This window comes from Balaenoptera acutorostrata, chromosome 9 (genome assembly GCF_949987535.1).
Source record: "Balaenoptera acutorostrata chromosome 9, mBalAcu1.1, whole genome shotgun sequence".
NCBI classification, from domain to species: Eukaryota; Metazoa; Chordata; class Mammalia; order Artiodactyla; family Balaenopteridae; genus Balaenoptera; species Balaenoptera acutorostrata.
The window spans coordinates 54975740-54988544 of record NC_080072.1 but is presented as its reverse complement, the minus strand read 5'-3'; the positions used below and the strand labels follow the sequence as shown (position 1 = coordinate 54988544).

Genomic DNA, 12805 nt, shown 5'->3' with positions numbered 1-12805 from the left:
AGTAAGTGGTAGAACTAGGTTTCAAACTTGGCAGGCTGGCTCTGGGTGCACATTCCTAACCCCTATGATTTACTGCCTCTCTAGAGCCAGGCATTAAACTAAGTTTCCTTGAACTTCAGTATGGAGGTTTAATGGGCTCCCATTTCCAGGGGAGATTTGTATTTTAAGAGAGAATCCCAGAGTAAGTGATGCTTCAGCCGAAGGAATGAATGGTAAATGGTGGAATTAGAGGCCTTGAATCATGGACTGAGCATGAACCTTCAAGGTTTACTGGACCAGCCAACCCCTGGGACTTTCTTCCTCAGCATTCAGGCAAGGTCGGTTTTTAGAAAGGAAACCTGGAAATCTGAAAGAGGGGAAGAGAAGCTTAGGCCCCAGGTTCTCAGACTTGCCTGAGCGGCAGGGCTGCTGCTTGTCACAGAGCACTGTGATGAAGAGAGATGCAAGTGGCAGTGAGAAAGTCAGTATTCTGTGCTAAATCTGAGGTCATCTTGTACTAGACCTGGAACAGATATCAGAGGTTTCAAAAAATTGTGGGAGAAAATACTTGAGAGTTTTTTTAGTAATTAAATTTTTCCTGTAAATAGGGAAAAGGCTAATAATTATTGAGAGGCAGAGTTGGGAACAGGCTCCGAAGTGGCCCTGCAATTGGGTGGTTTAAGAGGCTCTGATGGGTTCTTTCTTTCCTTCCTTTGCACATTTAACCAGCTTTTCTGACTGACATATAAATGGGCGCCTCCTTGGTGCTGGCCCAGGGCAGGAACACAGGTCCCCTGTCCAGTGATTCCTCTAGCAGGGACGGGGCCTGGGGTATCGCGTGTCCCTATCACCTGCAGGGTTGCAGATACTGTGGCTCTTCAGAAAAGCTGGGCCAAATGGATCTGAAGTCTCTGGCTGGGGAAGCTCCCAGCCTGGTGGGCAAGGCAGCCACGGAAGCAGATAATTACTGTGCACAGAGGCCTATGATCATGTCTCAAGAGCTCTGCCTGGTGATTCGAGCACAAAGGGAAGAAGCAGTGGGCTTCTGCGGGGGGATCAGACCAAGCTTTGTCCAGGGTGCATTTGTCAAGATGGTTGGGATTTGGATTGGGGGGGTGGGGGGAGGGCTCTCGTGGCGGAGGGCCCAGCATGAGCAAAGCTACGGGGGAGGGGGGAGGCTGGGAGGTGCCGTGTGCTTGGAGCACAGCCGCATGAGGAGGGGCAGGGGCAGGTGAGGCTAGACAGGTAGGTGTGAGGGGAAGGAAGCAGAGAGATTCCTAAAATGGCAGGACCTGCTTCTCCTCCCATCCCCAGGGCCTGCCTGGGAAGCCTGTTTGTATAACAACTCTGCTCTTTTACATAAATAAATAACATAAATCATTGCTGTCCGTTCCCTCAGGGGCTAAAAACTGGGCAGAGGCGAGTTTGCTCAGTGCGTGTCTCTGCCGGACTCAGCTTCCTCCTCTCCTCCTCCCCTTCAGGGCCCCCTCCTTCCAGAGACCCAGGGAGAGGCATCGGAAAAAGCCAGCCGGGTTCCTGTGACTGAATCACTGGGTGCCTGGGAGGGGCTGGGGCATCCACCAGGGGTGAGAGGATGGTGAAAGTCTCTCCCCTGACCAGGCCCCTGGCCTGGCCCTTTGCTCACTCCAGGGAGAACCTGTCTGTGCTGGTGGGCGGAGGGGGGGCTGGGGGCAGGCCACTCCTCTTAGGAGGGCCTTCCTTCTGTCCCCGTTTAAAGAGGGAACCGCTCAGCCCTCCGGGGAGGGAGGGGCCTGTCAAGAGGCGTAGGCAAGCCCATGCAGGCCACTCTGCCGGGGAACCACCACTAGCGGCTGTGCAGAGGATTTCTGCAGGGAGGGGAGGCTGGATGGAATAGCTCCAGATCTTTCCTGGTGCTGACACTTGATGACTTTCATATTCTGAAATCCAGGGTTAGTTCTAAGATCCCTGTTGGATTGTGCCAGGATTCCATGATTGTAAGAGCCCTGGGGGAGGTGATTCTAAGACTCTGGTTTAGAGAGTGTGCAGGCTGTTCCTGGTGAGTGCTCAGCCCAAGCTCATAGCCCTGACCTGGGGAAAGAGAGATCCAAAGAGAGGTCCTCTCTGTGCCAAGAGAACCCAAGGGCCCTGGGCAGGGTCCTGAGCCTGATCCCCGTTCAGCCTATGGCCCCAAACATGCAGGTCTGTCCCCCAAGGGCCTTAACCAAGGGTGCAGCTCAGCAAACCTGTCCTGCCCTCCACCAGCCTCAACCTCCTCATCCATAAAATGGGGATCCGGTACTTACCCGTGGAGTTGGGGCCACGCTTCAAGGAGACGATGTGTGTGGAGGCTCCTTGTACACTGCAAAGCGCTGTGAGTGTGGTTATAATTGTAGCTGCTGTTGCTGCAATGAGACTGTCTCCTTGAAAGGAAGGACCACATCGGATTCTCGGTGAATCTCTCTCAGGTCCCAGCAGTGCCTGGCACATAGCAGAGGCTTCTTAAACATACACTGAATGAGTAAACTGGGTATGGAACAGATAATACCAGAGGCCATGGTTCCGAGGAAGCCAGCCCTTCCCGAAGGAGAAGCAGGAAGTGCTCCCTACAGGAGGGCAGCCCGGAGGGACAGAAGGGGACCCACAACTGGGGTGAAGCAAGCCTGCTGGGAATTTCCCCAGAGGAAGAGCAATCAGAAGTCTTCTGGGACAGAAGTGTTGGGTAAACAGGAGGCCCTGGCACCACAGTGGAAAGAGATTAACAATGACCGTAATTATGGCATGATTGATTCTTTGACAGCTCCTGTTGAGCACCAGCCTAAACCACTGAGTAGCTTTTCCCCCAAAGAATGAGTGGCCATGACGGGGCCACTGGCCCACCAGGCCTCCTTCGGGGCACCTCCTCCCCCAGCCTCTCCCCACCGGCAGCTGCCTCAGTGACAGACTTCCTTCCTCCCTACGTCTGCCTATCTTCTCTGCTGATTTCATTAGAATCTAGGGCTTTCTCTGAGCCCCAGAGAAGTGGAGTGACTTGCTCAGGGCCACACAGTGAGATGTAGCAGCCCACATCTCTCGGTTTAAGCCATCTGATGAGGCCCGTGCAGCGGGGAATGTAGTGACTCTTGGAGCGTTCCTCAAAAGCTAAGCCCCAGAGGCTGTGCTGGAGAGCAGTAGGGTGGGGCCTGGGATCGGATGGTCTGGGAGCGGGAGGTCCCAGAATCAGCTCTGTCCCCACATCTCCAGCCCCAGCTCTGGGGCCAGGGATTTGTTTTGTGGATTTGGGTTTGGTCAATTATTTGGAGAAACAGCCCAGCTGGCAAGCTGCCCGGCGGTGCCCTGCTGCCCCTGGGTCCCCAGCGGGCTGGGAGGCTACTGTTGGAGGAGACACCACCGTCACAACCAGATGGAACCCACACGGGGCTTAACTTGCTGCCGGAGCCCTCGGCCCTGGGAGAGGCCCTGCTCACCCCCCTGCCACCACGCTTTCCCTGTGCTGTCCGCTTACCTAGAGCCCCCTTCTCTCTCCCCCTTGTGCTACAAATCCTCCCTTATTTCTGAGTTCTGTTGACATCCACGCTCTCCAGGAAGCCGCCCTGCAGCGTGGCTAGAGGAAGCACAGGAGTTTGGGTCCAGAAGAGACCCTGACCTAGGCAGGACTGAGTTCCTGGAGGAGGAGCTGCTGCGCTGAGGTGAGCAGGAGTTTTCCAGCCTCAAGGTGGTCAGAGGAGCCCAGAGCTGAGGTGGTTTCACAGGCGCACCTGCATTGGGAACAGAGGATGGGCATGCAGCGAGGAAGGACCACAGGGAGGCCCTGGTCTTGCTCCAAGGCCATGTTCCCTGAGCACTGTGGGAAGGAGTCCCCACAGCCCTGTGCCTTCTACTCCTTGGGTTTCACTCTAAGTCAAGTTTGGGGTCATCACTGTGAGTTATCCAGGCCGTGACTACCTATACCTTAGTCCCTGTCAAAGATGGTAGAGGCACCTGGACAGGGGCAGAGCCCTGGCCTGGGGCTCAGGATGACCAGGCCTCTAACCTTGTCGCAGGTCCTCCTGCAGCTTTCAACCTCGTCTTGACTGCTCTCCAGTCGGCAGCGGGCTCCTGACTTCCAGCCATTGGTCCTGGGAATGGAGGGGGCTCTTTCCCGCCAGACAAGGCAAGGACTGTGGGATTTGTCCTTCCATCCTCCTTGAGCAACCTCACCTCTGCTTATCTCCTGAGGATGGGGAGAGAGCAGGTGGATAAAGGGTTTTTAGAAGCTGAGCGCCGAAAAGGCCCTTGGAGATCATCCGATGTTGTTCACACCGTCCCATGATACAGACGGGAAAGCTGAGACCAGAGGCTTGTGGAGGTCACCCAGCCTGCTGGTGGCTGAGCTCAGCCTCAGCCCTCCAGCCCCGGGTCTGGGCTGGGGTTGAGGCGCAGTGAGGGCGGCCATGGCCAAGAAGACGGGCCCGGGGCTGGGTGGGGGGGGGGGCGGGAAGGGGGAGGGCGTGGTTCCACCTCCACATGTGCGCCCTGCCCTCTTCCCTGGGCCTCGGGAAGGCTGCCGGAGGAGGTCAGGTCTCCGTCTCCCCCAGCCCTGCACCCACTGTATGTGGGGAGGTCCTTTTTCCTGCCCAGAGTTCTTGGTCGCACTCCATGCCCCTGCTGCCCTGGTGCCAACCAAAATATTGAACTTGGCCCTTTGAGGTGCAGTTTTCAGTGACACATGCTACAGCTGTCATAGACACGGAAGGCGGTAGAAACGTGGGCAGACGGACCCTCCATCTAGGGCTGGGGCCGTGGAAAGACTAGGCTTTAGAGTTGGCAGCCCTGGTTTCAAATCCTCTCTTCTCCATGGTTAGCTGTCTGGCCTTGGGTGAATCGTGTAATCTCTCAGGCCTAGATCTATTGATCCAGCTGTCTATTGATCAATTGATATAGATATTTAAATTAAATACATATGTATTTAATTAATAGATGATTTTTTTGGTGACAGTTTTAGAAAAATTGATCGGAAAATACAGAGTTCCTACATACTCTCCTTCCCCTACCCCACGGTTTTCCCTGTTACTAACGTCTTATCTTAGGGCGTAGGCTTGCTGTAATTGATGAGCCAGTGTTGCTACAATATTATTAACTGAAGTCCATAGTCTCCATTAGGGTTCACTCTTTGTGTTATATGTTCTGTGGGGTTTGACAAATGTATAATGACATGTATCCATCATTACAGTATCATACAGAATAGTTTCACTGCCCTAAAAATCCCCTGTGCTCCCCACCTCCAACCCCTGGCCACCACTGATCTTTTTACCACTTCTTGGTTTTACCTTTTCCAGAATGTCATACGGTGAAATCATACAGTATGCAGCCTTTTCCCATTGGCTTCTGTCACTTAGCAATATGCTTTTGAGGTCCCTTCATGTATTTTTATGGCTTGATAGCTCATTTCTTTTTACTGCTGAGTAATATTCCATTGTCTGGATGGACCCGTTTGTTCCTCCATCCACCTGGGGACCATATTTCTAACCTGTAAAAGAAGACTGTCAAGCTCTGCTTTGGACAGCTGTCATCAGGCGATGACACAGGTGCAGTGCTCAGCATGGTGCCCCACAAGCTCCCACACCACCTTCTGTAACTAGCTTCCTTCACTTAGCATAATGTTTTCAAGAGTCGTTCACGTTGTAGCATGTGTCAGTGTTTTACTCCTTTTGATTGCAGCCTTGGGTCCTTTTTGTGTCATTCCATCTAGTGCCCATTCCTCAGAGAGGTAAAAGATAAATCTCCAAGCTCACACACAGCAAGTCAGTTGAAGGAGACCAGGCTGCAATCCAGGCACTGACACCTGGCCTGAGACTCTTTCCACTCTCAGGAAACAGAGCAGGCCTGGGGCCTGAGGCAGCGGGGTCTGGGGGCAGTGAGGGCCGGGCAACCTGCCAGTCAGGGGAGGGATGAGGAGCCGGGAAGTGGGTGAGGTGCGTTCCCAGGGTGTAAGGATGGGCGAGGCCCCTGGAGGTGTATGCCCACCCCCAGCATCCTTCGCCCACTCCATAGCGGACCCTCACTCCGTCTCCCTCCTGACTCCCTCCTGAAGCCCCTTCCCTGTGCAAACAGGAGGCTGTGGCGGTTGGGGGCAGGGACCAGGAATTGAGCCAGAAAATGAGACTTTGGGCTGAGGAGGGCCCTCAGACATCGGGCTAAGAGGTGGGGCTTTCTCTTGTCCCAGAGCCAGCAGGGGCTCCAGGCTGGGGATTTCTTTGGAACTTGGCTGATATCAGCAGCTCTGGGAGGTGGCTTGGAGAAGTCAACTGATGCTAAGTGATGCCATTAGCCCTGGCAGGAGGGGGGCGGCTGGGGAGAATCTGGTCTCTGGGGGCTTGTCCTGACCACTCAGGGTCTGGGCAGCAGGAACTTCCGGGCCTTCTCGGAAGTGTGGTCCAGGACGCCCCCAGGGCTGTCTCCCCTTGCTACCCGTGCTGGCCACTGGGGAAGTGGGAATAACTCAGGCTGTCCCCTGCGGGAGCAGGCATGTCAGCGGTGCTCCCACAGGCTGCCCAGGAAGAAGGAGGGATGCCGGGAGCCCTCTAGCCAAACCTGGGGCTCAGGGGAGGCTCCCGGAGGAGGTAGCATCTGAGCGGAGACTCGAAGGATCAGGAGGTGTTAGCCAGGTGAAGGGACAGCAGGTTCTGGAGCGGTGAGGCTAGAGGAGCCAGATCCTGGTCATTTGTCTGCTAAAAACTCACTCTGACTGCAGGTGAGACCTTGGATTGGCAGGGCAAGGCCCACCGCAGGGGTTCCCCATCCAGGGGAGAGGTGAGTGGCAGTGGCCAAGCGGGTGCTGAGAAAAGGGTCTTGAGGGATGTTAGAGGCAGGTTGGGGGTGATGAGGTTACTGTGCCCATGCTGGGTCTGGGTGACCCCCCTGGAGACAGCAAGGAGCTGCTGTCTATCTTGATGGCCCCAGGAGAACATGCAGAGGAAAGAAAAGAGGTTTGCCTCTCAAACCTCTGTAGTTCTGAATAGTGTGAAAATTCATGGTGGGGATGTGGGGGGAGGGGAATAGTTCCAAGAGCCACAGTCAGCTGAGTCCCGCCCCGAGGCCTGGTGCAGGCAGCTCTACTTCCCTCTTTTCCAGATTTGAAATGGAAATTCCATTCCTGGGTGGGTTGTAATGCTCATTCATGGGGGGTGGGGGAGCAGGGGACACATGGGAATCAGTCCCAGGGTCGGGGGGGTCCTGGGAAAGGAATGGGAGGGCAGGGCCCCTGCCTGCAGAATGCCCACCTGCCGTGCCTCAGTCACTGCAGCCATGTGCCCTCCTGGCACCGCCGCCCCTCCCCCAGCCCCCAGTCATCTGACCTTTTTTAGAAGTCAAGACAAAAGCTGAAACCAAGGCTCAGCAAAGAGCCCTGAGTGGCTCTGGCTACAGGGCAAGTCATTGGCCAAGGCAGGGTGAATCGAGGGCCCTTTCTACATGTTAGCTGCTTCCTCCCTTCCGGGGGAAGTAGGGGCAGGTGTTGTGGCCCACCTGACAGCAGAGACCCTCATCTCGGGGTGCACAGGGTGAGACGTGGTCCCTGGCTGTGGACTCGGGCCTTCTACCTCCTCTGGAAGGCTGTGAATGTGGGAGTACATATGTGAGCACACACGCCTTCCATTTTTTTTTTTTTTAATTTTAATTTTTTTTTTTTTTTGGCCACGCTGTTCAGCTTGTGGGATCTTAGTTCCCAGCTTAGCGATCGAACCCAGGCCCTTGGCCGTGAAAGCGCCAAGTCCTAACCACTGGACCACCAGGGAATTCCCCACACACTCCTCCTAGAGAGGAGTAAAGCTGAGAGGATCCCCTGCCTGCTGACCCCACCCCGACCTCCCCAACCGCATGGGTGCTAAGCTGACTGCCGCAGCATCCCCATCCTATACCGTCCCCCAGCCCTGGGCTCGGCTTGGCTCCGAGGGCCCCCAGCAGCCGCACCGTGTCCACATGCCTCCTCAGGCAGCCACGGGCACAGAGGCTGCACCAGACGATTCCCAGCAATTAGGAGGCTCCAGGTCGGTCAGCGTGCCCAGCAATCTCCTAATGCGTCTCCACACTCGGACGGGAGGCTGTAATCCCTGTGCTGAGGTTAGCACTTGGAGAGTGGGAGGGAGATAGGGGGTGTTGGGCAGACGCCCTGAGCAAGGCCCAGATGTGGAAGTAGTTGGTGGGCCTGAATCCCGGTGCCCCTATGGTGTGGCCTCTGGGGCGTTAGAGACGGGAGCTCATCCTACAGGCCTCAGCTCAGCACTGCCTCTGGGAAGCATGCCCTGACCCTCCCTGTACCTATTAAGTGCCCACAGCACCCTTTCCCTTCTCAACCATATGCTGCACTTACAATACCGGTTCAGGAGCCATGGTGGCCCCGTGGTTGCAGGGTCAGCAGACTTTCCCTATAAAGGGCTGGGCAGTAAGTATTTTAGGCTTTGTGAGCCATATGGTCTCTGTCATAACTCTGCAGTTATACTTAAAGCAGCCATAGACAATACATAAATGAGTGAGTGGGCCTGCGTCCAATAAACCTTTATTTACAGACTCTGAAATTTGACTCTTGTATAATTTTCACGGATCAAAACATATTTTTGTTTTGGTTTTTCCCCCCAACTACTTAAAAAATGTAAAAACCATTCTTAGCTTGTGGGCTATATAAAAACACGTGGCTGGAGTTCTCAGAGCTCCTGGTACAAGCTTCTTCCCTTGGGTGGATTCTTGGCTTTTCTCCCAGCATGGCCCCCAAACACCAGTCTTCACTTCCACCCCAAGCAAAGAAACCGAGACTGACTCCTGCCTCCAGGCCAGAGGAAACGTCTGCTTCTCCGAACTTGCTGAAGGAAGAAAAAGGACAGCAAGAAGCAATTGAATATATTGATGTAGTACAAAATGAAACAGACAGACTTAACGAACAAGCCAGTGAGGAGATTTTGAAAGTAGAACAGAAATATAACAAACTCCGCCAACCATTTTTTCAGTAAAGGTCGGAACTGATTGCCAAAATCCCAAATTTGGGGGTAACAGCATTTGTTAACCATCCACAAGTGTCTGTACTCCTTGGGGAGGAGAATGAAGAGGTGCTGCATTATTTGACAAGAGTCGAAGTGACAGAATTTGAAGATATTAAATCAGGTTACAGAATAGATTTTTATTTTGATGAAAACCCTTCGAAAATAAAGTTCTCTCCAAAGAATTTCATCTGAATGAGAGTGGTGATCCGTCTTCAAAGTCCACTGAAATCAAAAGGAAATCCGGAAAGGATTTGACAAAACGTTCAAGTGAAACGTAGCATAAAGCCAGCAGGAAGAGACAGCATGAGGAACCAGAAAGCTTCTTCACCTGGTTTACCGATCATTCTGATGCAGGTGCAGATGAGTTAGGAGAGGTCATCAAAGATGATATTTGGCCAAATCCATTACAGTACTACTTGATTCCGGACATGGATGATGAGGAAGGGGAAGGAGAAGAAGAGGACGATGAAGAGGAAGAAGGATTGGAAGATACTGATGAAGAAGGGGATGAGGATGAAGGTGAAGAAGATGAAGATGATGATGAGGGGGAGGAAGGAGAGGAAGATGAAGGAGAAGATGACTAATGGAACACTGATGGATTCCAACCTTCCTTTTTAATTTTCTCCAGTCCCTGGGAGCGAGTTGCAGTCTTTTTTTTTCTTTTTTCTCCTCCTCTTGTGCTCAGTCGCCCTGTTTTTGAGGTCTCTTTTCTCCTTTATACCACGGCTCACAACTTATTTGGGGGAGAAATACCTTGAGCAGAATTCAGTGGGAAAAGAATCTCTACCCCTTTCTGTTCCAAATTCATTTTTATCCCTTCCTGTCTCAAAAAAACTTTATGGAATCAACACCACCATGCTCTGTGGGAAAAAAGAAAAACCTCCTGCTCCCTTAGCTCTGCTGGAAGCTGGAGGGTGCTAGGCCCCTGTGTAGTAGTGCATAGAATTCTAGCTTTTTCCCTCCTTTCTCTGTATATTGGGCTCAGAGATTACACTGTGTCTCTATGTGAATATGGACAGTTAGCGTTTACCAACATGTATCTGTCTACTTTCTCTTGTTTAAAAAAAGAAAAAAAAACTTTAAAAAATGAGGTTATAGAAGGTCAGCAAAGGGTGGGTTTGAGATGTGTCGGTGGGTTAAGTGGGCATTTTGACAACATGGCTTCTCCTTTGGCGTGTTTAATTGTGATGTTTAACGGACATCCTTGCAGTTTAAGATGACACTTTTAAAATAAAATTCTCTCCTAATGATGACTTGAGCCCTGCCACTCGATGGGAGAAGCAGCAGAACCTGTAGGATCTTATTTGCAATTGACATTCTCTATTGTAATTTTGTTCCTGTTTATTTAAAAATTTTTCTTTTTGTTTCACTGGAAAGGGAAGATGATGCTCAGTTTTAAACCTTAAAATTATACAAGTTGCTTTGTTACAATAAAACTAAATGTGTACACACACACACACACACACACACACACACACACACACACAATATGTGGCTGGTTGGATTTGGCTATGAGTTATAGTTTGCCAACCCCTGGGTTAGAACAAGGAGCCAGACTGCCAGGCTCTGCTGTGTGACCTTTGACAACTGGCTAAACATTTCTGTGCTTCAGAATTCTCATCTGTAAAATGGGGATGATAATGATAACACTTGGAGAAAGTAAAATTGTACAACAGCTTTGGAAAACAGCTTTTGGCAGTTCTTCAAAAAGTTAAACATAGAGTTACCATATGACCCAGCAATCCCATCCCAAAGTATGTACTCAAGAGAAATGAAAATATACATTCACACAAAAACTTGTTCATAGCAGAGTTATTCATAACAACCAAAAAGTGGTAACAACCCAAGTGTCTACCAGCTGATGAGTGGATAAAATGGTATATCTATACAATCAAATAATTTTCAGTCATAATAAGAAATGCAGTACTGATTCATGCTATAACATGGATGAACCTTGAAACCTTGAAAACATTAAGTGAAAAAAGCAAGACGCGCAAGACCATATATCATATGATTCCATTTATGTGAAATGTCCAGAATGGGCAAATCCGTGGAGACAGAAAGTAGATTAGGTTGCTTGGGGCTGGGGGTGGGAGTGAGGGAGTGACTGCTAATAGGTATGGGGATTTTTGTTGGATGATTAGGTCATGGGTGGGTGGCAGGGGACTGTCCTAGGGGACTTGCAAGGATGGGCCTCTGACTCCGAGAGAGACAAGGACGCACGGCAGGGCTCTGAGCAGAGGCTGACCCTCCCTGACCTAGACTGCAGTGACACGTGCTGTGCTGGGGCCAAGTCCCCACCCCTCCCCCGCCTCACAGTACTTTGTTTCCTCCCCCAGGACCAGCCGGGGGCCTCCATGGGCATCTGAGAGCAGGGCGCCAGGGCCGCGGGCGCGAGCATGGTGAGACACCAGCCCCTGCAGTACTATGAGCCGCAGCTCTGCCTCTCCTGCCTCACGGGCATCTACGGCTGCCGCTGGAAGCGCTACCAGCGCTCTCACGATGACACCACACCGGTGAGCTGTGCTGGGATGGGGCCAAAGGACCCAGGGAGCCCCAGGGCCTGGGGGAGGGGTCTCAGCTCTGACACCCTGCTGTGTGGCTCTGGACAGGCCAATGCCCTTTCTGGGTTTCAGTTTCTCCTTCTGTAAAATGGGCCTATGGAAATTCCCGAATCTACCTGACTAGGTGGGCAAGGAACATGGGTGTAGCCAGTTGTTGACTCCCCTCTGACAGTGTGGGGTGTGGGCTGCTCTTGAGGTCTGGGCAGGGAGGGCTGCTCCAAGAGGGTGGGGTCCCCCAAGGTGAGCAGAAGTTCTCAGCTTCCTGGCAGATCCTGATGGGCAGGTAAGCAGACGGGTGGCTCTTCAAGGGGAGGGTGAAGGGCTGGGCCAGGCCATCCCGGAGCCTGGGAGCTGGCAGGGCCATGGCCTGGCACCAGGGCCCAGTCACCTGAGCCACAAGCCTGCCAGGGCTGGCAGCAGGTGCTCAGCTGGGTAAAGAAAGCCTCCCTTAGTGTTCGGCTCCCCAAGCCAAACCCACGCCACACTTCCGTCCCTGGGGCACCATCAGCCAGTGGATCCAGTTTCTTCTCTGAAGGAACCCAATTCCTTCAGGAGGGAACGGAGAGAGAGATAAATGGTGTTTATCTAAAAGCTTTGCTGCCTGGAAAACAACTTTCTCCTCTCTCCTGCTTGTCTGAACAAAGAGGCCAGCCTCCAAATTCAGCCAGCCCCAATACAGGCTGGAGTGGCCAGGGCCGGAGGTCAGAGGCCAAGCATCACCAGACTATCTGGATGTGGAGGTTGGGGAAGCTTGTCCACCTCCCTGCCCTCCTTCTCTGCCTGTGCTGGTAGGGACAGAGGGACAGAGCACTCGACTGAGTCGGGAGCCTGTTCTCATGACCCCCAAATGGTAAGAAGCAGGTACCACCTGTGGGTACCTGGCCTGATTCATTGCCGTGTACCCACTCTAGCACACAGGAGGCAACATGCCCAACTGAGGCAAGGGAGAGGAGGGGCCTGCCCAGGGCAGCCTGTCCGTCCTATGTGCTGTGCTCCGAGCTCCATTCTCCCCTGAGACAGCGGAAGGAAGGCAGCAGGGCCTCCATGTGTCAGGAGGGCAGGAGCTCGCAGTCCACTGGCACCCAGGTGTCTGTCTGTGTGCCGGGCGCTGAGCTGAGCGCTGACACGCGGCCACCCCTGTTGCTCCCAAGCCCGTGAGCTAGATGTCATCGCCACCGCTCCACATGCGGAAACAGAAGCCAAGGACGTCCGTGACCAGGACAAGGTCACACAGCTAGAGAGAGGCAGAGCTCGGATCTGGCCCTGCAT

The 12805-nt window shown here is 53.0% G+C and overlaps 1 protein-coding gene and 1 pseudogene across 8 annotated transcripts in view; both read left to right on the top strand.

Annotated features, from left to right (window-relative positions):
* GDPD5 (glycerophosphodiester phosphodiesterase domain containing 5) overlaps nt 1-12805 on the top strand; it is a 90684-nt gene that overhangs the window by 35949 nt on the left and 41930 nt on the right. For all 8 annotated transcript variants that reach the window (XM_007194074.3, XM_057552480.1, XM_057552481.1 and 5 more), the window contains one exon: nt 11312-11488. In XM_007194074.3, coding sequence (XP_007194136.1) covers nt 11372-11488 — 117 coding nt within the window. In that variant the 5' untranslated portion in view covers nt 11312-11371. The remainder of the gene's footprint in view (nt 1-11311; nt 11489-12805) is intronic.
* Nucleotides 8697-9699, top strand: LOC130708817 (protein SET-like; annotated as a pseudogene).